This window comes from Ranitomeya imitator, chromosome 2 (assembly GCF_032444005.1).
Source record: "Ranitomeya imitator isolate aRanImi1 chromosome 2, aRanImi1.pri, whole genome shotgun sequence".
Taxonomy (NCBI): Eukaryota; Metazoa; Chordata; class Amphibia; order Anura; family Dendrobatidae; genus Ranitomeya; species Ranitomeya imitator.
This window is the reverse complement of record NC_091283.1, coordinates 604,269,119-604,290,756: the sequence shown is the minus strand read 5'-3', so window position 1 is coordinate 604,290,756 and position 21,638 is coordinate 604,269,119. Positions and strand designations below refer to the sequence as shown.

At 47.6% G+C, this 21,638-nt stretch overlaps 1 protein-coding gene across 3 annotated transcripts in view; it reads right to left on the bottom strand.

Moving 5' to 3' along the window:
• The window catches only part of CCDC40 (coiled-coil domain 40 molecular ruler complex subunit), a 103,593-nt gene that overhangs the window by 23,225 nt on the left and 58,730 nt on the right, over positions 1–21,638 (bottom strand). For all 3 annotated transcript variants that reach the window (XM_069752421.1, XM_069752422.1, XM_069752420.1), the window contains exons 11-15: positions 20,407–20,589; positions 19,909–20,154; positions 5,396–5,609; positions 1,745–1,914; positions 1,577–1,668 (exon numbers count right to left, since the gene is read on the bottom strand). In XM_069752421.1, coding sequence (XP_069608522.1) covers positions 1,577–1,668; positions 1,745–1,914; positions 5,396–5,609; positions 19,909–20,154; positions 20,407–20,589 — 905 coding nt within the window. The remainder of the gene's footprint in view (positions 1–1,576; positions 1,669–1,744; positions 1,915–5,395; positions 5,610–19,908; positions 20,155–20,406; positions 20,590–21,638) is intronic.

Here is a 21,638-nt window from a genome sequence, read left to right as displayed (position 1 = left end):
AGTGCCCGCAGTAATAGAAGTGCGGCCGCAGAAATAGCAGCGCGGCTGCCTGTAAGGCACCGCACCGCACAGTAAAGATGCAACCGCAGGAAAGGAAGGAATCCGCTTGTAAGGCGCCGTGGGAGAGCTGATTAGGGGAAAAAAATACTCACCTAAAATCCCACGCCGTCCGGTACTAACCTTAAAGCGTAGAAAGTATTAGACGTCCGTGGAGCTGGAGACGGACGTCCTCGTCTCCTCCAACCGACAGGCTCTGGAAGGCGAGTGGGTGGGGGACGGAGCCAGGACCGGACTTCTAAGCACGCTTGTGTGCTAGGCTCTTGGTCCTGGAGAGGGATCTATGAGGATACGGGGTGGCAGTACACGCCGTACTCATAGTCCGCATTGTGGGACTACAGGTGTGACTGCTCACCCTGTATCCCTCCGGAAACCTGAAAAGAAACGACGCACATTGAGGTAGATAAGGGTCTAATGAAAGACCCGTGTCCACCTCCTACTGACACTAAGCTAAACTGAAGAGTATAATGCCAGTCGGTGGGGTGTACACTGCAGAGGAGGAGCTAACTTTTTTTATTTGCATAGTGTCAGCCTCCTAGTGGCAGCAGCATACACCCATGGTTCCTGTGTCCCCCAATGAGAGGCGATAAAGAAATAAAAACGTTAAGGCTCTGGGAAGAAGGGGAGCAAAATATGAAAATGCAAAAATTAAAATAGGGTTAAAGCCAATATGTCAGCAGGTTTTGCTATGTGGTCTGACAGCAGCATGATGTAAGGAAAGAGACCCTGATTCCAGTGATGCATCACTTAGTTTACTTGAGATAGAATCAGTTTTCTAAGCTGCAGATTAAGGAATGTTGAGCCTTATATCACCCCGCCCACGCCACTGATTGGTCGCTTTCTAAATACACTGTATATTGACAAAAAGCCAATAATCAGTGGTGTGGGCGGGGTTGTACCAGGAGGCATGAGTGATAATCTCTTGCTGATAAAACACTGATTTTATTGAAATGTCAAAATAATGTCTAATAAGTGACATATCACAGTAATCAGGATCTCTTCCACAATATCATAGGTGCTCTCAGATTACATAGCAAAAACCTATTCACAGATTCCCTTTAAGTACATATCAAAGCTTTTTGCAAAATCCATAGCATTGTGTATGTCAAAATTGGCATGTTAGTTTGATGAGACCTGCTTTTTCCTGAGTCCATTATTACATTATTTTCTCCAATCTCTGACAGCGGCATCAATAGTGGTCCGGCGGGAGGGAGGGCAGCATTCTATATGCTACCGGCGTGTCCGTGACATAAACTTGGGGCACTAATGGGTTCCTATAACAGCCAGGGGTCTGTTTAAGACCTCCATGCCTGTCATTACGGAGCTGGGTTTCAAATGAGACAGTGATTTTTACAATATGTACCAATACTGTGGTATTGCTGTATATAGCAGAATTGATCAGACAATCGCAGGTTATAGTCCCCTAAGGGGACTAAAATATACTATGAATAGTTAAAAAAATGTTAAAGATGACACTGTATATAATGCTACTGGGGTTATTACCACCATTCACACTCACTCAGTTTCCACCAGGCTATGTAGAAGTCTTTCTTTCTCCTCCTGCACGTTATCCAGATTCTCCTGCATTTCTATTGACTCCTTTTCTGCCTCCTAAAATTACGGAAGTGAAGAGTTGAGGCCTCGTTTGCGCGTCCTAACCTAGCAGAGTACTCCTCCTGGCACCTACCCGAAGAGATCGCATGAACTCGCTCTCCATCAGGTGGTTATGCTGCAGGAGATAGTCCTTAGAGGTTGACTTCTTGCTGAGCAGCATGTTCAGGCGCAGCAGGTCATTTTTCAAGCTTTTCATGTGATGTTCAATATCCTTTTGCTCGTTTTTCTCTTGTTCAATATCATCTGCCAATAAAGAGTGTTTGTGATGACATGATTCAGCAATGAAGCAAGAAAACTAGAAATGTTCAGCATATAATATGCAAAGTGCCTCTTCTGAGAAAAAGAGGACTTAAACTCTATAGCGCCACCTGTTGGAAGTAGCGATCCTACAAGTCACAATCAACCCTTTAACGAGTCGTGCAATATGAATTAGGATAAAAGCCAAATCAGTATCTCAATTCGCAGACACGGTGTTTCGGGCTGTTGGCCCTCGTTAGTGCAAAGCATGAGAACTAATTTGACTAGGTGAGAGGCTCTGGACTGGGGTCTAAGGGGTATCGTTTCTCCTTATGGAGAGTGACATACCATCTCTGGCTTGTCAAAGGTAAGGAGGCTTATTCGCCGTGCAATGCTCCTCTGGGAAATTTAATATGCAAATTGCCTCTTCAGAGAAGAAGATGACTTGAACTCTATGGCACCACCTGCTGGAAGAAGCAATCCTACAAGTCACTATCGAGCCTTGAAATGTGACTTGGGATAAAAGCCAAATCAGAATCTCAATTTGCAGACAGTGTTTCGGGGTATTGCCCCTGGTCAGTGCAAAGTATGAGAACTGATTTGGCTAGGTGAGAGGCTCTGGACTGAGGTCTAAGGGGTATCGTTTCTTCTTGCGGACAGCAATATACCGCCTCTAGCATGCCAAAGTAAGTAGGCTTATTCGCTGTGCAATGTTCCTCTGGGAAATTTAATATGCAAATTACGTCTTCAGAGAGGAAAAGGACTTTAACTTAATATCTCTTGCGGGTTTGGTAGATGTGTGTCAGTAATGTAAGCTGTACCAGTAACACATGATTACTGAGAGAGTTTAATGTGAATGGATAATGCGCCCGGGTTTTTGGAGTAACCTAGCTGTGGAAAAAGTCGATCCTGTGATTCAGTCCAGGGGTTACACGCCTATTAACAGCAGCTGAGTTATCTCAGCAGTGTGGAGTGTGTTGAGACTCGAGAAAGGCAGAGCTGCTGGTTAGGCTGCTCTGCAGAGGGGTGTGCTGGAGCCAAACTGAGAGGTGTTTGCTTGGTGAACACGTTTAATACAAGTGTGAGCTGCTGCTGGGTATACTGAGGTTTGTGATGCTGCTACACTTATGTTGTTTCATTCTGACTGAAGAAACGGACGGTTTATGTTATCCAAAATAGTAATTACGGCACTCCTGTAGATGGTGCCCAAGTAGCATGTAAATCTTGTATGATACCTGGCACCAGGTAAAGGTGTACGAAGATAATTGTATTGTGTGCAGGCTATCCAAACATAAAGAAAATGTTTCAATCATATAATAACCCACTTTCTGCTTATCCAGAGTATTTGATATTCCCTGTATCCTTGTGCACACTGCAGTCTGTCTGACTGATGAAGGTCATTATATGACCAGAACGTCTTATTTTTGGATTGCCTGCACACAATAAAATTATCTTGTTTATGTTTTCCATTGATACTGAAGGAAGGCCGTTTTTAGTTTTGGAGCTGTAAAGTTTATGATGGACAATAATCTACATGCTGTTTTGATATAAAACCCTGTGTCACTTGTATCTAAATGGCTCCCCAAGAGTGTGAACCCCTACAGCACATATTTGGAATCTATATCTAATTAGATATATACAGTGGGGCAAAAAAGTATTTAGTCAGTCAGCAATAGTGCAAGTTCCTTCACTTAAAAAGATGAGAGGCGTCTGTAATTTACATCATAGGTAGACCTCAGCTATGGGAGACAAACTGAGAAAAAAAAATCCAGAAAATCACATTGTCTGTTTTTTTAACAATTTATTTGCATATTATGGTGGAAAATAAGTATTTGGTCAGAAACAAACAATCAAGATTTCTGGCTCTCACAGACCTGTAACTTCTTCTTTAAGAGTCTCCTCTTTCATCCACTCATTACCTGTAGTAATGGCACCTGTTTAAACTTGTTATCAGTATAAAAAGACACCTGTGCACACCCTCAAACAGTCTGACTCCAAACTCCACTATGGTGAAGACCAAAGAGCTGTCAAAGGACACCAGAAACAAAATTGTAGCCCTGCACCAGGCTGGGAAGACTGAATCTGCAATAGCCAACCAGCTTGGAGTGAAGAAATCAACAGTGGGAGCAATAATTAGAAAATGGAAGACATACAAGACCACTGATAATCTCCCTCGATCTGGGGCTCCACGCAAAATCCCACCCCGTGGGGTCAGAATGATCACAAGAACGGTGAGCAAAAATCCCAGAACCACACGGGGGGACCTAGTGAATGAACTGCAGAGAGCTGGGACCAATGTAACAAGGCCTACCATAAGTAACACACTACGCCACCATGGACTCAGATCCTGCAGTGCCAGACGTGTCCCACTGCTTAAGCCAGTACATGTCCGGGCCCGTCTGAAGTTTGCTAGAGAGCATTTGGATGATCCAGAGGAGTTTTGGGAGAATGTCCTATGGTCTGATGAAACCAAACTGGAACTGTTTGGTAGAAACACAACTTGTCGTGTTTGGAGGAAAAAGAATACTGAGTTGCATCCATCAAACACCATACCTACTGTAAAGCATGGTGGTGGAAACATCATGCTTTGGGGCTGTTTCTCTGCAAAGGGGCCAGGACGACTGATCCGGGTACATGAAAGAATGAATGGGGCCATGTATCGTGAGATTTTGAGTGCAAACCTCCTTCAATCAGCAAGGGCATTGAAGATGAAACGTGGCTGGGTCTTTCAACATGACAATGATCCAAAGCACACCGCCAGGGCAACGAAGCAGTGGCTTCGTAAGAAGCATTTCAAGGTCCTGGAGTGGCCTAGCCAGTCTCCAGATCTCAACCCTATAGAAAACCTTTGGAGGGAGTTGAAAGTCCGTGTTGCCAAGCGAAAAGCCAAAAACATCACTGCTCTAGAGGAGATCTGCATGGAGGAATGGGCCAACATACCAACAACAGTGTGTGGCAACCTTGTGAAGACTTACAGAAAACGTTTGACCTCTGTCATTGCAACAAAGGATATATTACAAAGTATTGAGATGAAATTTTGTTTCTGACCAAATACTTATTTTCCACCATAATATGCAAATAAAATGTTAAAAAAACAGACAATGTGATTTTCTGGATTTTTTTTTCTCAGTTTGTCTCCCATAGTTGAGGTCTACCTATGATGTAAATTACAGACGCCTCTCATCTTTTTAAGTGGTGGAACTTGCACTATTGCTGACTGACTAAATACTTTTTTGCCCCACTGTACCTGGGCAAATATATCAACAACTGTCTAACTTTTACAGTGCAAACTTAGGCTAGACAATGTTATTAGTGGTTTATGCTATTTGATATACCCGGGACATCATTAGACTTGCTTGTCTAACTTTATCACCTCGTAGTTGGCCAAAAAAAAATCATGTAAGAAACCATTTGGCGCACATGACTCCAGAATTGTGGCAGAAGTGCATTGCTGGCTTGGCTATAGTTCCTTTTTGTGGCGACTCACTTTCTGTGCGGACTTTTCTCTGTTGTAATATAGTCAGTTCGCGCTGTAACATCTCTACTGAAGCAGCCTGCTCCTCTCTCTGCTTGGTCAACCTGACCATCTCTGTCTGCAGCCGGAGCCAATACTGCTGGACTGATGCAATTTCCAAATGACATTCTTCTATCTGTTTGGTCAGCGCAGTTATCTGGATCTCCAGGGGTCCTAGTTCTTTACCCTTCAGACAAAAAAACATAACTTAATATCCATGTGATAAAAGGTCAGCACTATTCATAGAAACTGGGCAGTATTCACACAATGCGCAATATTATAGAGAGCTAAAATGAAGCATATCAAAAAGTAGACTGGCACTCACCACCCAGTATGAGAAAACACATCTATTTTCAAGGTACCTTAAGAAAGCGCTCTTTTTATATATACCTTAACCATGCAAAGAAAATAGGCAGCTGCTTCATTATTCTAGGCGGCGAGTGCCAATCTACCTTTTGATGTGTTACATGACTTTAATATGATGTAACAAAACATGCATGGAGAGCCTGTGTATTGTGACTGTCACTCAGCCATGACACATGCAGCTGCGGCGCTGATCAGCCGGCGCGCTCCATGTATCCGGGTTCCCTCTGCAGCTTATTCAGTAAGCGATATAGCTTGCCGAATAGGCTCTAGTGTAGAAGCCATAAGCTAATCAGACTGAGAGAGCACTGGGAGAGCATGGCACTGGACTCCACATGCCCAAGCGCACCTCCAGCAAGATTTGCATATAACTTCTACATTAGATTTCTTATGACTGGCAAACTGAATCTCTAGAGAAAAAAAAAGTTGCATTTTTATTTGAGGATAATTGCCTAGAGAGCCATTTAACTAATTCAATATGTAAAATATGCTTACTAGGCAATCCCTACGTTTTGTGGCTGTCTAACAGACTCGACATGTGCGGCTGCGGGGACTCAAACATCTCACTCGAGCATGGGCGATGCTTGGTGCAAACCCAAGCACCCTAGGCAAACTTGCATAAGCACTTGCGCTCATCACTAATGCTTACAGGACCCCTTAAAAAACAGGATTTTTGGTTGCTTACCGTAAAATCTGTTTCTCGGAGCCTTCATTGGGGGACACAGGAACCATGGGTGTATGCTGCTGCCACTAGGAGGCTGACACTATGCAAATTAAAAAGTTAGCTCCTCCTCTGCAGTGTACACCCTACCGACAGGAAGTAGGATATTCAGTTAGTGAGAAAGCAGTAGGAGAAGTAACGTGTAAAAGAGAAAGAATAATAATAATATAATAATAATAAACTTTATCTACATAGCGCCAACAAATTCCACGGCGCTCCATAGATTAACAGTTTCAAACACTCAAAGAGTGTTCAAACAACTCAAAAGTATACAGTAAACAGAGCTGTTCAACTTGGGAGGGTGCTGTGTCCCCCAATGAAGGCTCCGAGAAACAGATTTTACGGTAAGCAACCAAAAATCCTGTTTTCTCTATCGCCTTTCATTGGGGGACACAGGAACCATGGGACGTCCCAAAGCAGTCCCTGGGGTGGGAAAAACATACTTCCATCAGGTCAGAGGACTCACCACTGCCGGCTGCAGGATCCTTCTGCCCAGGCTGGAGTCTGCCGTAGTTCGGCGAAACGTGTGGATGGAAGACCAGGTTGCCGCTTTGCAAAGCTGTCGGCGAAAGCCCTGTGACGTACCGCACTGGAAGCGCCGACTGCCCGGGTAGAGTGAGCCTTTATCTCAGGAGGGGGCACTCTGTTCTTGACCCGGTAAGCTCCCAAAATTGCCGTTCTAATCGAGCGAGCAATAGTCGCCTTGGAAGCCGGCAGGCCTCTACGCACGCCATCAGGGATGGCGAACAGAGAATCCATCTTTCGGAAAGCGGCCGTGCTAGCCAGGGAGATCCTCACTGCCCTGATGAGGTCCAGCCTGTTCCACTATCGCTCCAGAGGATGATTCGGAGCTGGACAAAGGAAGGTAGAACGATGTCCTCGTTAAGGTGGAAAGATGAAAACCACCTCATGAAATGAAGGAAGGCGGAGGCCTGGGACCACCTTGTCCTTGTGGAAAATCAAGAAAGGAGGTCGGCAAGAAATGGCCGCCAACTCAAAAACGCGGCGGATCGAAGCGATGGACCTGAGAAAAGCCACCTTCCGAGATAGAACTGACAGGGAAAAACTCCCTGAGAGGCTCAAAGGGGAAACCCCTAAGAACAACCAACACAACCTTTAAATCCCATGAATCCACAGAGGCCCTGTACGGAGGGACAGCGTGGGCTACTCCTTGAAGGAAAGTCTTAACCTGTGGCTGAGAAGATAATGTCTTCTTAAAGGGAAGGTGCCATCCAAAAAATTTTTTTTTCAGAAATTGTAAAAATGTAAAGAATTAATGATTACATTTTCTTAAAAAATATTATCATTTGTTTATAATTTAGTAAAATATGAAAAATTATTTGAAAAGTTTTGGAATTTCCACTTTTCAACACTAGGGGGAGCAGCTGCTGAAATTTCAGAAAAACCTAGTGTACAAATAGCTCACATTACTGCACTGCAGTAATTATGGGCGGAGTCTGCTGACGTGTGTGATGTCACTCCTCTCCTCCCCTTCTGGGTGTTTGCTAAGGGATTAGAGAGGATGATATTCAGGAACCCAGTGAGCAGCCATTTTGTTGGTGACTGCAGAGTATGGCTGCCGTCACACTATCAGTATTTGGTCAGTATTTTACCTCAGTATTTGTGGCCAAAACCAGGGGAGGAACAAATAGAGGAAAAGTATAATAGAAACATATGCACCACTTCTGCATTTATCACCCACTCCTGGTTTTGGCTTATAAATACTGATGTAAAATACTGACCAAATAATGATAGTGTGAAGGCAGCCTTATACTGAGAAGTAGACAGTCACCGAGGAAGGCAGGCAGCAAGGATTCTGGGAGATATGTGGTGGAGGAAGCAGGGTGACAGCAGCACAGAGTATTTCAGGAGAGCAGTGTGCAGGTCTATGGGGGGGCCCCCTGTTTGGTGTGCGGAGCAGCCAGGGATTGTACATAGAGCGCTGTCTTTTATACACATGGATGGACCGTCTGCTTCACAGAAATCCAGGAAACATTTCTGCGGATTGATGGCCTGGTTTGATCCAGACTTTGCATGCAGACCCCATTCCCCTCCTCAGATCCTGTCTTCTCCATCCTGTCCTGGCAATATGTGAAAGCGAGGTGACAGGCGAAGTCCGGGGTGACGCTGGGAAGGAAATGTAGCCATATAGTAACGATAAAAATGAGACCCCTCTCTTCAGCTGCCTCACCAGCCTTCCCCTGACTGCACCTAACTGGAGGCCATGCTGCCCCTTCTATTACCCCAGACCCGCGTGCAGGTGCTCAGCCAGAACCACCATAGAATGGGTCCGCTTTCTGAAGATAATACTGCCATAGTGTTCTCACATAATACCGCCATATAGATCACACAAAATACTATCAAATAGATCACACAATACTGTCATACAGTTCTCACATAATACCACCATATAGATCACACATAATACCGCCAGTGTTCTCACATACAGCCATATAGATCACACATAATACCGCCAGTGTTCTCACATACCGCCATATAGATCACACATAATACCGCCAGTGTTCTCACATACCGCCATATAGATCACACATAATACCGCCAGTGTTCTCACATACCGCCATATAGATCACACATAATATCGCCAGTGTTCTCACATACCGCCATATAGATCACACATAATATCGCCAGTGTTCTCACATACCACCATATAGATCACACATAATACCGCCAGTGTTCTCACATACCACCATATGCTTCTCACATAATACCGCCATACAGATCACCCATAATGCCGCCACATAGATCTCACATGTATTGTAAATAAAGAATCGGCCAGAATAAAGTCCTTTATTAATCTTTTTTATACCATACCGAACGCATAATCCTCGACTCCCTCATCTCCCACAACAAAAATAATAAACCACAATGGGGAAAGACACGCAGGGGGGAGAGGAGTGCATAGGAGAGGATTAGATACTGACTGCTGAGCCGTGTATCTAATCCTGTCCTGTGTGATACTGTGCTGCGCTGTGTATCTAATCCTATCTTGTGTGATACTGTACACAGGACAGGATTAGCTACACAAGACTAGATTAGCTACACAGGACAGAGGTAGCAGTGGTAGATGGTATATAGAGGCAGGCAGCAGTGGTAGATGGTATATAGAGGCAGGCAGCAGTGGTAGATGGTATATAGAGGCAGGCAGCAGTGGTAGATGGTATATAGAGGCAGGCAGCAGTGGTAGATGATATATAGAGACAGGCAGCAGTGGTAGATGGTATACAGAGGCAGGTAGCGGTGCTATACAGAGGCAGGTAGTGGTGCTATACAGAGGCAGGTAGCGGTGCTATACAGAGGCAGGTAGCGGTGGTATGCAGAGGCAGGTAGCGGTGGTATACAGAGGCAGGTAGCGGTGGTATACAGGGGCTGGTAGCGGTGGTATACAGGGGCAGGTAGCGGTGGTATATAGGGGCAGGTAGCGGTGGTATATAGGGGCAGGTAGCAGTGGTATATAGGGGCAGGTAGCAGTGGTATATAGGGGCAGGTAGCAGTGGTATATAGGAGCAGGTAGCAGTGGTATATAGGAGCAGGTAGCAGTGGTATATAGGGGCAGGTAGCAGTGGTATATAGGGGCAGGTAGCAGTGGTATATAGGGGCACGTAGCAGTGGTATATAGGAGCAGGTAGCAGTGGTATATAGGAGCAGGTAGCAGTGGTATATAGGGGCAGGTAGCAGTGGTATATAAGGGCTGGTAGCAGTGGTATATAGGGACAGGTAGCAGTGGTATATAGGGGCAGGTAGCAGTGGTATATAGGGGCAGGTAGCAGTGGTATATAGAGCAGGTAGCAGTGGTATACAGGGGCAGGTAGGAGTGCTATATAGGGGCAGGTAGCAGTGGTATATAGGAGCAGGTAGCAGTGGTATATAGGGGCAGGTAGCAGTGGTATATAGGGGCAGGTAGCAGTGGTATATAGGGGCAGGTAGCAGTGGTATATAGGAGCAGGTAGCAGTGGTATATAGGAGCAGGTAGCAGTGGTATATAGGGGCAGGTAGCAGTGGTATATAGGGGCAGGTAGCAGTGGTATATAGGGGCAGGTAGCAGTGGTATATAGGAGCAGGTAGCAGTGGTATATAGGGGCAGGTAGCAGTGGTATATAAGGGCTGGTAGCAGTGGTATATAGGGACAGGTAGCAGTGGTATATAGGGGCAGGTAGCAGTGGTATATAGGCGCAGGTAGCAGTGGTATATAGGGACAGGTAGCAGTGGTATATAAGGGCTGGTAGCAGTGGTATATAGGGACAGGTAGCAGTGGTATATAAGGGCTGGTAGCAGTGGTATATAGGAGCAGGTAGCAGTGGTATATAGGAGCAGGTAGCAGTGTTATATAGGAGCAGGTAGCAGTGGTATATAGGAGCAGGTAGCAGTGGTAGGTGGTATATATAGGAGCAGGTAGCAGTGGTATATAGGGACAGGTAGCAGTGGTATATAGGAGCAGGTAGCAGTGGTATATAAGGGCTGGTAGCAGTGGTATATAGGAGCAGGTAGCAGTGGTATATAGGAGCAGGTAGCAGTGGTATATAGGGGCAGGTAGCAGTGGTATATAGGGACAGGTAGCAGTGGTATATAAGGGCTGGTAGCAGTGGTATATAGGGACAGGTAGCAGTGGTATATAAGGGCTGGTAGCAGTGGTATATAGGAGCAGGTAGCAGTGGTATATAGGAGCAGGTAGCAGTGGTATATAGGAGCAGGTAGCAGTGGTATATAGGGGCAGGTAGCAGTGGTATATAGGGACAGGTAGCAGTGGTATATAAGGGCTGGTAGCAGTGGTATATAGGGACAGGTAGCAGTGGTATATAAGGGCTGGTAGCAGTGGTATATAGGAGCAGGTAGCTGTTATGTTTGCTAATGACAGGTGTTATGAAGGCAATCCAGAAACACAGTGTGCTTAGCGATCAGAGCGCACACAGTGATCTGACAAATACCCAAAAATACAAGAACGAGCTCTGAGACGTGGAAACTCTGTAGACTGCACACCTGATCCTATCCTAAACACAACTAAAAGCGGCTGTGGATTGTGCCTAACAACTACCTAGGCAACTCGGCACAGCCTAAGAAACTAGCTAGCCTGAAGATAGAAAAATAGGCCTGACTTGCCCCAGAGAAATTCCCCAAAGGAAAAGGCAGCCCCCCACATATAATGACTGTGAGTAAGATGAAAAGACAAAACGTAGGGATGAAATAGATTCAGCAAAGTGGGGCCCGATATTCTAGGACAGAGCGAGGACAGTAAAGCGAACTTTGCAGTCTACAAAAAACCCTAAAGCAAAACCACGCAAAGGGGGCAAAAAAAACCCACCGTGCCGAACTAACGGCACGGCGGTACACCCTTTGCGTCTCAGAGCTTCCAGCAAAACAAAAGACAAGCTGGACAGAAAAAAAAGCAACAAAAAAGCAAAAGGCACTTAGCTATACAGAGCAGCAGGTCACAGGAACAATCAGGAGAAGCTCAGATCCAACACTGAAACATTGACAAGGAGCAAGGATAGCAGCATCAGGCGGAGTTAAGTAATGAAGCAGTTAACGAGCTCACCAGAACACCTGAGGGAGGAAGCTCAGAAGCTGCAGTACCACTTGTGACCACAGGAGTGAATTCAGCCACAGAATTCACAACAGGTAGCAGTGGTATATAAGGGCTGGTAGCAGTGGTATATAGGGGCTAGTAGCAGTGGTATATAGGGACAGGTAGCAGTGGTATATAGGAGCAGGTAGCAGTGGTATATAGGGGCTAGTAGCAGTGGTATATAGGGACAGGTAGCAGTGGTATATAGGAGCAGGTAGCAGTGGTATATAGTGGCTGGTAGCAGTGGTATATAGGAGCAGGTAGCAGTGGTATATAGGAGCAGGTAGCAGTGGTATATAGGGGCAGGTAGCAGTGGTATATAGGAGCAAGTAGCAGTGGTATATAGGGGCTAGTAGCAGTGGTATATAGGGGCTAGTAGCAGTGGTATATAGGGGCTAGTAGCAGTGGTATATAGGGACAGGTAGCAGATGCATAAGAAAATAAAAACTCTGTACTTACCTTCAGTCCTCTTCCAGGAAGTGCTGAGTCCTGTTCAGGGCAGAGCAGTGTGACGATCTCCCTGCTCTGAACAGGTCGGCAGTGAGCAGTGATTGCAGCCTGTGCTGTAATACTAAGTACAGGCTGCAATCACAGCTCTTGGCTGCAGATACTCACCCCGGACCTCGCTCCCAGCAGCAGCTTCTCCCTGGCAGCTCCTGCTATGATCGCACACACTGAGCTGTGTGTGCGATGACAGAGGAAAAAAACAAAATGGCCGCGATCTCCTCTCACAGCTGTGACGTAGCAGCCCAGTGGGCGTGCCCAAGTCACAGCTGAGAGGCAGGAGAAGCGGTCGGAGCCCAACTGTTGGCTCCTATGCCCATGGCTGCCGTAAGTGAGGTGTGCAAGTGTCGTGTCCAGACACTTACACCCACACTAATGAAAATGGCGGCCTCCAGTGGCAAAAGTAAAAATGAATAAATAAAAAAGTATTAAAGTACTACATTTACTTTTGTATTAAAAATAATTGATTATATAATCAATAATTATTAATACAAAAACTAAAATCACGGCACCCTCCCTTTAAAGGGAAGAAGAGCGCAGGAACCTGGCCCTTTAGGGAATTGAGCGCGAAGCCCGAATCCAGTCCTGCCTGAAGGAAAACCAAATGGAAGGCAGGGAAAAGGACATAGGTGAAAAGCGGTTGGGCTCGCATGAACGAAAGTCTTCCGGGTACGATAGTAGAACCTGGAAGACAACGAAGGCTTCCTAGCCTGGATTGTAGTGTGACTCGACCGGGACGAAAGGCCAGACGCTCTTATAACTGTGGAGTCCACAGCCATGCCGTAAACTGAGCGACCGATAATTCGGGTGGCAGATCAGACCCTGGAGGCCAAAGCGTAGACGCCCACGCGGGAGGGTCGCAAGATCTGGAGACGAACCAAAGGAACCTTCCTGTTCCTTCGGGATGCAGAGAGGTCCACGTCCGGAGTCCCCCATCGAAGACAAATCTGATGGAAGACCTCCTGATGCAAGGACCATAACCCTGCCGCGAGACCCTCGCAGCTGCGGAAGTCGGCGGCCCAATTGTCCGTGCCGGGGATATGCACCGTGGATATCACCAGAACCATTGCCTCTGCCCAGAGGAGGATCTTGGATACCTCGGCCAAGGAGCTCCGAGTCCCCCCTTTATGATTGACATATGCCACCTCCATGGCATTGTAGACCCCTGAGAATCCTTCCCTAGTGACAAGGGAAGAGAAAGATGGCCCGAAGCTCGAGGATGTTGATCTGCGGAAGAGACTCCTGCGCCGACCAACGACCCCAAGCAGTCAGATGGCGAAACACAGCGCCCCAGCCAAGCAGGCTGGCGTCCGTCGTCACCACTTGCCAAAGAACTGGAAGGAAGGACATGCCCTGGGAGATGAGAGGTGACGTCAGCCACCAGCTGAGGGACCCTTGACTCGGGAAGAGAGTCGGATAGGACGATCCAGGGACAAGACAGCCCTGTCCCACTGTGACAGAATGGCCTGCTAAAGAGGTTGAGAGTGAAATTGGGCAAAGGGGATTGCTTCGAACGTCACTACCATCCTGCCCAGAAACTTCATGGGCGATCAGAAGAAGGGAAGCCGAGGACCCTAAAGCAAGGGTACATCCCGACGAAGGATGGATCTCTTGTCCTCGGGAAGGAAGACTTTGGTCTGACGAGTGTCGAAGAGCATGCCCTGAAAAACGAGGCGCTGGGAAGCAACAAGACAGGATTTCTTCATGTTGACAAGACACCCGAAGCGGACTAGGGTGTAGAGGACGATGGACAGGCTCTGGTGAGCCTGAGAAAAAGGGGGACGGAGCCTAGAAGAGGATGTCGCCGAGGTACAGAAAAAAATAAGCCTCTGACCATCAAGATGGCTATCAGCGCCGCCATGGTCTTCGTGCAAACCCTGGAAGCGGTTGCGAGAACGAACGGCAGGGTGAAGAACTGAAAATGGTCCTGGAGCACCACAAAGCACAGGAATCTGTGATGTCCCGGGAAAATCGAGACATGAAGGTAGGCGTCCTGAATTTCTATGGAACACAAAAGTTCTCGAACCTCCATGGAAGCAATTACTGAACGATGGGAATCCATCCTTAAGAGTCTCAGACAAACTCTCCAGTTCAGCAATTTGAGATCCAGAATGGGACGAAACTTTTTTTTTTTTTCTTCTTCTTCTTCTTTCAGTACCACAAAAGATTGGAATAGCAACCAGTGAACCGTTCTTTTTCTGGGATGGGAACTATTACTCCGGCTTTGAGGAGAGAAGCGGTGGCTGCGAAGAAAACCCGGAACTAGAACGGGGACTCTTGGGGTCGGGATCCGAAGAAACGATCCCTGAGTTGTGAAACGAACTCTATTTTGTATCCCGAGGATACAACTTCCCTGACCCATGCGTCCTCTGCTGAGGGGATCCAGACATCCCTGAAGAAGGGAAAACCGCCCATCCTGGGAAGTGGGCTGGCGTCTTGCTGTGAGTCATGCCGAGGTGGATCCTCCAGTCCTAGCCCTGGAGGATCTACCCTGGGAGTAGCGGGAGCGCCAGGAAGGCGTGTGGTCTAAAGGAAACAGTCTTCTACTCTTGACGTGCCTGTGGCCTCTGTTGCTGCGGGGAAAAGGAGTTTGACGCCACGAAGCGACGTAAAGGCCGAAAGGACCGAAATTGCCGTCTAGGAGGGGGGCGACGAGGTGTAGACTTGTGCCCCCCGGTAGCGTCCTAATGATTTGGCCCAACTTAGAACCAAAGCGATGTGAACACTGAAAAAGGCAGGCTGGTAAGGGACTTTTTGAAGACAAATCCGCCTGTCAGGCCTTGAGCCAAACGGACTGACGGATGGCAACGGCATTGCTGGACACCTGAGCCGCAAAAGACGCGGCATCCAGGGAAGCGGAGACCAAGTATTCACCCGCATGAGAAAACTGGTTGGCAAGCTCCGCCAGCTGTCCAGGAGGGCCCCGTCCAGAATGCTCCGATGGAGTTGTGTGACCTTTGGATATGGATAATGAAACCCAAGTACAGTGGGGCAAAAAAGTATTTAGTCAGTCAGCAATAGTGCAAGTTCCACCACTTAAAAAGATGAGAGGCGTCTGTAATTTACATCATAGGTAGACCTCAACTATGGGAGACAAACTGAGAAAAAAAAATCCAGAAAATCACATTGTCTGTTTTTTTAACATTTTATTTGCATATTATGGTGGAAAATAAGTATTTGGTCAGAAACAAAATTTCATCTCAATACTTTGTAATATATCCTTTGTTGGCAATGACAGAGGTCAAACGTTTTCTGAAAGTCTTCACAATGTTGCCACACACTGTTGTTGGTATGTTGGCCCATTCCTCCATGCAGATCTCCTCTAGAGCAGTGATGTTTTTGGCTTTTCGCTTGGCAACACGGACTTTCAACTCCCTCCAAAGGTTTTCTATAGGGTTGAGATCTGGAGACTGGCTAGGCCACTCCAGGACCTTGAAATGCTTCATACGAAGCCACTCCTTCGTTGCCCTGCCTGTGTGCTTTGGATCATTGTCATGTTGAAAGACCCAGCCACGTTTCATCTTCAATGCCCTTGCTGATGGAAGGAGGTTTGCACTCAAAATCTCACGATACATGGCCCCATTCATTCTTTCATGTACCCGGATCAGTCGTCCTGGCCCCTTTGCAGAGAAACAGCCCCAAAGCATGATGTTTCCACCACCATGCTTTACAGTAGGTATGGTGTTTGATGGATGCAACTCAGTATTCTTTTTCCTCCAAACACGACAAGTTGTGTTTCTACCAAACAGTTCTAGTTTGGTTTCATCAGACCATAGGACATTCTCCCAAAACTCCTCTGGATCATCCAAATGCTCTCTAGCAAACTTCAGACGGGCCCGGACATGTACTGGCTTAAGCAGTGGGACACGTCTGGCACTGCAGGATCTGAGTCCATGGTGGCGTAGTGTGTTACTTATGGTAGGCCTTGTTACATTGGTCCCAGCTGTCTGCAGTTCATTCACTAGGTCCCCCCGCGTGGTTCTGGGATTTTTGCTCACCGTTCTTGTGATCATTCTGACCCCACGGGGTGGGATTTTGTGTGGAGCCCCAGATCGAGGGAAATTATCAGTGGTCTTGTATGTCTTCCATTTTCTAATTATTGCTCCCACTGTTGATTTCTTCACTCCAAGCTGGTTGGCTATTGCAGATTCAGTCTTCCCAGCCTGGTGCAGGGCTACAATTTTGTTTCTGGTGTCCTTTGACAGCTCTTTGGTCTTCACCATAGTGGAGTTTGGAGTCAGACTGTTTGAGGGTGTGCACAGGTGTCTTTTTATACTGATAACAAGTTTAAACAGGTGCCATTACTGCAGGTAATGAGTGGAGGAAAGAGGAGACTCTTAAAGAAGAAGTTACAGGTCTGTGAGAGCCAGAAATCTTGATTGTTTGTTTCTGACCAAATACTTATTTTCCACCATAATATGCAAATAAAATGTTAAAAAAACAGACAATGTGATTTTCTGGATTTTTTTTTCTCAGTTTGTCTCCCATAGTTGAGGTCTACCTATGATGTAAATTACAGACGCCTCTCATCTTTTTAAGTGGTGGAACTTGCACTATTGCTGACTGACTAAATACTTTTTTGCCCCACTGTATAAGCAATGGCCGGGCAAAAATAGACGCAGCCGATTCGAAAGCTGAGCTCGCAAAGGATTCTGACTCTATAGTTAGAATCTTTCAGAGATGCTCTGCCAGATAGCGGGAGGACCGTGTTGGAGGACAGAGTCCAATAAGCGGTGAGCTCCAGAGAAAAGGGATATAAAAAACGCCAAGGCGCTTTCCTCTCTGAAAGCGGCTGGTCGGATTCTCTTTTTCTCTCGTCAGGGCCTTCTCGAATTCAGGGTGAGAAGCGAAGACCTTGGAAGGTGGCTTCGACCGTCTAAACGAAACCGCCTGATCCGCGCGTTCCGTAGAGGGATCTTTGATGCCACGGGTCTGGTTGATTGCTCCAATGAGGCTCTGAACCATATCCCTCATGTTAGCGATTTGGTCAGAATGCAGCTCCAAAACGTCCCTCTGAAGGTGCGTCCGAAAACGACTCGCCTGACTCGGGAGAGGATCGGGAAGAAGCTGACCGCTGAAATGGGCCGTGAGGCGAGATGGAACGGGAAGAGGAGTCGCAATGGCGCTCCGGTCTGGACCTCTTTAAGGCCTATCCTGGTAGGCTCAGACGGGGCTACTTGTGACCCGCTGGCTACTGCGGAGGTCTGCCAGGACAATCTATCCAGAACGGACACCGGGGTCTGGGATACCCTGGTGAGATCCGCCACAGATTGAGACAGAGAGGAAGCCCACCCTGGGATAGGGTCCTCACTCTCTCGGGGCAGAGGGGGGGGGGGAGCCCAGAACGATGTGGGATCGCTGCAGTCCTGACAGGTGGGAGAGGACTGACCTAAGGGGAACCTGCCCTTACAGGAGAGCACAAAAGGTGCCTGACTAAAGCAGAGGAAGGGTATTGGTCTGCCGTGCAGAGCTACTCACGGAAGATGTCCTGTGGATAACTTCGGCTGTAGGAGGAGGTCGGCAGGGAAGGCAGGTCCTGTAAGAAATCACCGCTGGGTCCACACGCCGGGAGTGGTGTAAGGCCCCGCACTCTGAAGTCCGCAGCATGAGCCAAGAAGCGCCGAAAGCAGCCGGCGCTGAAGCTGCATGATTGAGAGTACAAAGATGGCGCCGGCCGCAGTCTGTGCTGAGGCCAAGAGGAGTGGGCGGGGCTAAGCGCCGAGAGAAGAGAAAGGGAAGACGCGGGAGAAAAGCCCGCCGGAAAGAGGACGGGGGCGGAGCCATAACGCCGCACTTTGCCCCGACCGAAGCCGGGGCCTAAATTAGCTCCCGGTGGCTGTCGGGAATGGAAGGCTAGCCCACCCGACGGAGAGAGCGGGGGCTAGAGTCACTGCGGCGCGGTCTGTGCCTAGGCCAGGGAGTGGCTGGGGCAAAGCGCCGGAGAGAAGGGGGAAAACGCAGGAGAAAGACCCGCCAAAAAGAGGATGGGGGCGGGGCCGAAATGCCGCACTAGGCCCCGACAGAAGCCGGGGCCTAAATTAGCCCCCGGTGGCCGGCGGAAAAGGTCCAGGCCCCGACCGAAGCCGGGGCCTGGATTAGAGCCTGGTGACCGCTGTGGGGGAGAGACGCCGTGGAAACCTTACAAGGCCCCGGCGCTACCGCCGCAATGAACCCCTTCTCTGGTGGACCCATGTGCCGCACAAGGGAAGCTGAAGAGAGATCCAGGGTGAGGTAAGAGCCCTGGACCCCAAACTGTGGGACACAGTGACTTCCCCATAAAACAACCCCTGAGCCCCACTCTTAGATTGCTAGACAGGGGAGAAAATACTCACCTTTCTTCATCTGTATACTTACCCTTGAATGATCTGGGATGGTATGGGGAAAATACTCACCTCAAACCTCCCACGCCGGTACTAACCTGAAGAGGAATGAGACGTCCAGGAGCTGATGGACGTCCTCGTCTCCGCAACCGACAGGCTCTGGTGGGCGAGTGGGTGGGGGACGGAGCCAGGACCGGACTTCTGAGCACGCTTGTGTGCTAGGATCTTGGTCCTGGAGAGGGATCTATGAGGATACGGGGTGGCAGTACACGCCGTACTCATAGTCCGTATTGTGGGACTACAGGTGTGACTGTTCACCCTGTATCCCTTCAGAAAACCTGAAAAGAAAATGACGTACATTGAGGTAGATAAGGGTCTAATGAAAGACCCGTGTCCACCTCCTACTGACACTAAGCTAAACTGAATATCCTACTTCCTGTCGGTAGGGTGTATACTGCAGAGGAGGAGCTAACTTTTTAATTTGCATAGTGTCAGCCTCCTAGTGGCAGCAGCATACACCCATGGTTCCTGTGTCCCCCAATGAAAGGCGATAGAGAAATAGATATGGCGCGGATTAAGTTGCAGTACCCAGTTCAACAGTCAAGGCAGTGGGAGGGGAGTCCTGCAAACCACCACTTGCCTGGCAGCATCCCAGACTCCTTTTCTGATTGGCTAGCCTGGCATGATGTCACTGTGGTGGCATGATGCACATGACATCACGCTAGGCAGGCTAAACAAAAGCAGAGCCAATGTTGCTGGGAAGTCGTTCTCAGGGCTCCTGTCCAATGGCCACAGATTAGCGACCTGGCCACTGAACCGAGCTCTAAAAACTGATTTGGGCCTCGTGCACGTAACATATGATTGGTTTAGATCCCAATATATTCACTCGTGGTGAATTACAATCACATTATGGAGAATTACATAAAGGTACGTAATATTTTGAGAAATATTTTATGTAGGGAAATATACTTTACCACGGTTTTCTAAAATGACATACCCCAATTTCTGCCAGAGTGGTCTCAATCTGCTTGCTGTATAAATTAATGCTGGCTTGCTTCCTCTCGATTGCCATGGTACGCTTTGCGATCTCGCTCTGGCTGCGAGAGATCAGCTCATTGGTGGCATTAATTTTGGTATCCAGCTCCGCCAGTGTCCTCTTTGCAGCTTGGATGCGTGACGAGCTGTGATTAAGCTCCAGTTGTACCTGAGCAGTCTCGTTCTCCATCTTCGTATAATCGATCTCCTGTATAAGCAGAGAAATATACACTATCAATTGCAGCGTAGTCCGTGATCGGCAAAGGGAATGCAATTAGTAAAATCATGATTAATTAAAAAATTCTTCTGTGAAATACAATGGATGTAGCAAGTAACGCTATGCGGGCATTAACTGATTAATCTAAGGTGACAGTCGTAAAATAATCGGCATGGCACAACAGCTGAGAAAATGCCAACATGGGCAGAGGCTTCCAGCTGTGGTCGCACTGACGTCACGTACCAGCTCCAGCTTTCTTCCCTGTAGTTTCTCAGCCAGGAGGGAGGAATATTTCGCAGCTTTGTCAGATGTCATCTTTTCTTGAAGCTTTTCCATTATCTGAGTTTCCAGGGTTCCTTTCATTTGGGATTCCTTCTCAATTTGCTTCCGCAGAGAGTTGAGCTCAGTCCAACGTCCCCCTCTTTCCTGAAGAGAGTTCATAGTGGGTTGGTAATGGGTAAATCTTTATCATTTGTATAAAAGTAAAATATGTAGCGATGACGATAAGACAAGACGAGCCCCAGCTTAAGGAGTTGTCTCTTCTTGGTAAAACAAGCAACTTTTCAATTTATCTCTGTTCCCAAGAATGGAGGGATTTTTCATTCTAGCCTACAGTTTGTTGCCTATGCTACCCGCCACCTCTGCAGTCTACCAGGGCTGGCAAGCTCTTTTCACCATCCTAAATAGCCGACTTCAGAGCCAGGAGTGTCTGGCAGTGTCTCCTTTTCTCATTTAGAACACCCATTTTCAGCCTATATGTGTATGGGGAGGGTCATATGGAATAGCTGCCGGCTGAAGCATCTGCCTAATTGTTCCATCCATTGCCAGATGCACAATGAGAGGCCGCCACAGACAAAACCCAGCTCCATTCTGTCAAGGCTAAGGGGGGCACCCTTATAGCAAAGGCTGATATTGGCGCAAGAAGCTACATGCAGCAATGAAGTGCACTCGCTACCCACTTGTATCGTTCTGCACGGAGTAGTGTGCCAGGGGTGAGTATATAAGGAACAGGAGAACCTTTCTAATGTCGGGGTCAGACGAGTGTATGCTCTCTCATGCCAGAGAATCCGCTCACTTATGGTAATGACACTCGGCTCAAACTCTGATTCGCGTTTGATCAGAGGGTCAGTTTACTGTGATCTGCGAGAATCTGAGCGCAGGTGTGGACAAGATGGAAAACTTAATTTCTCCATCTTTTCCATTGTTTGAGTTTGCACTCAGATGACATTTGACTTGTATGATTGCGCGTGATCAGAATGGCAGAGCCACACGCAAGTCTGCACTGCCCCATAATAGAAGATTGGTCCGATGAAACATCAGATAGCAGTTAAATCCAAGGCTGTGGAGTCAGAGCCCATTTTGGTGGAGTCGGTGTCATGGAAATTGAGGAGTCAGAGGTTTGGCTTACCGACTCCACTAACAGGGCTGTGGAGTCGGAGTCGTGGAGTTGGAGTCCATTTTGGTGGAGTCGGTGT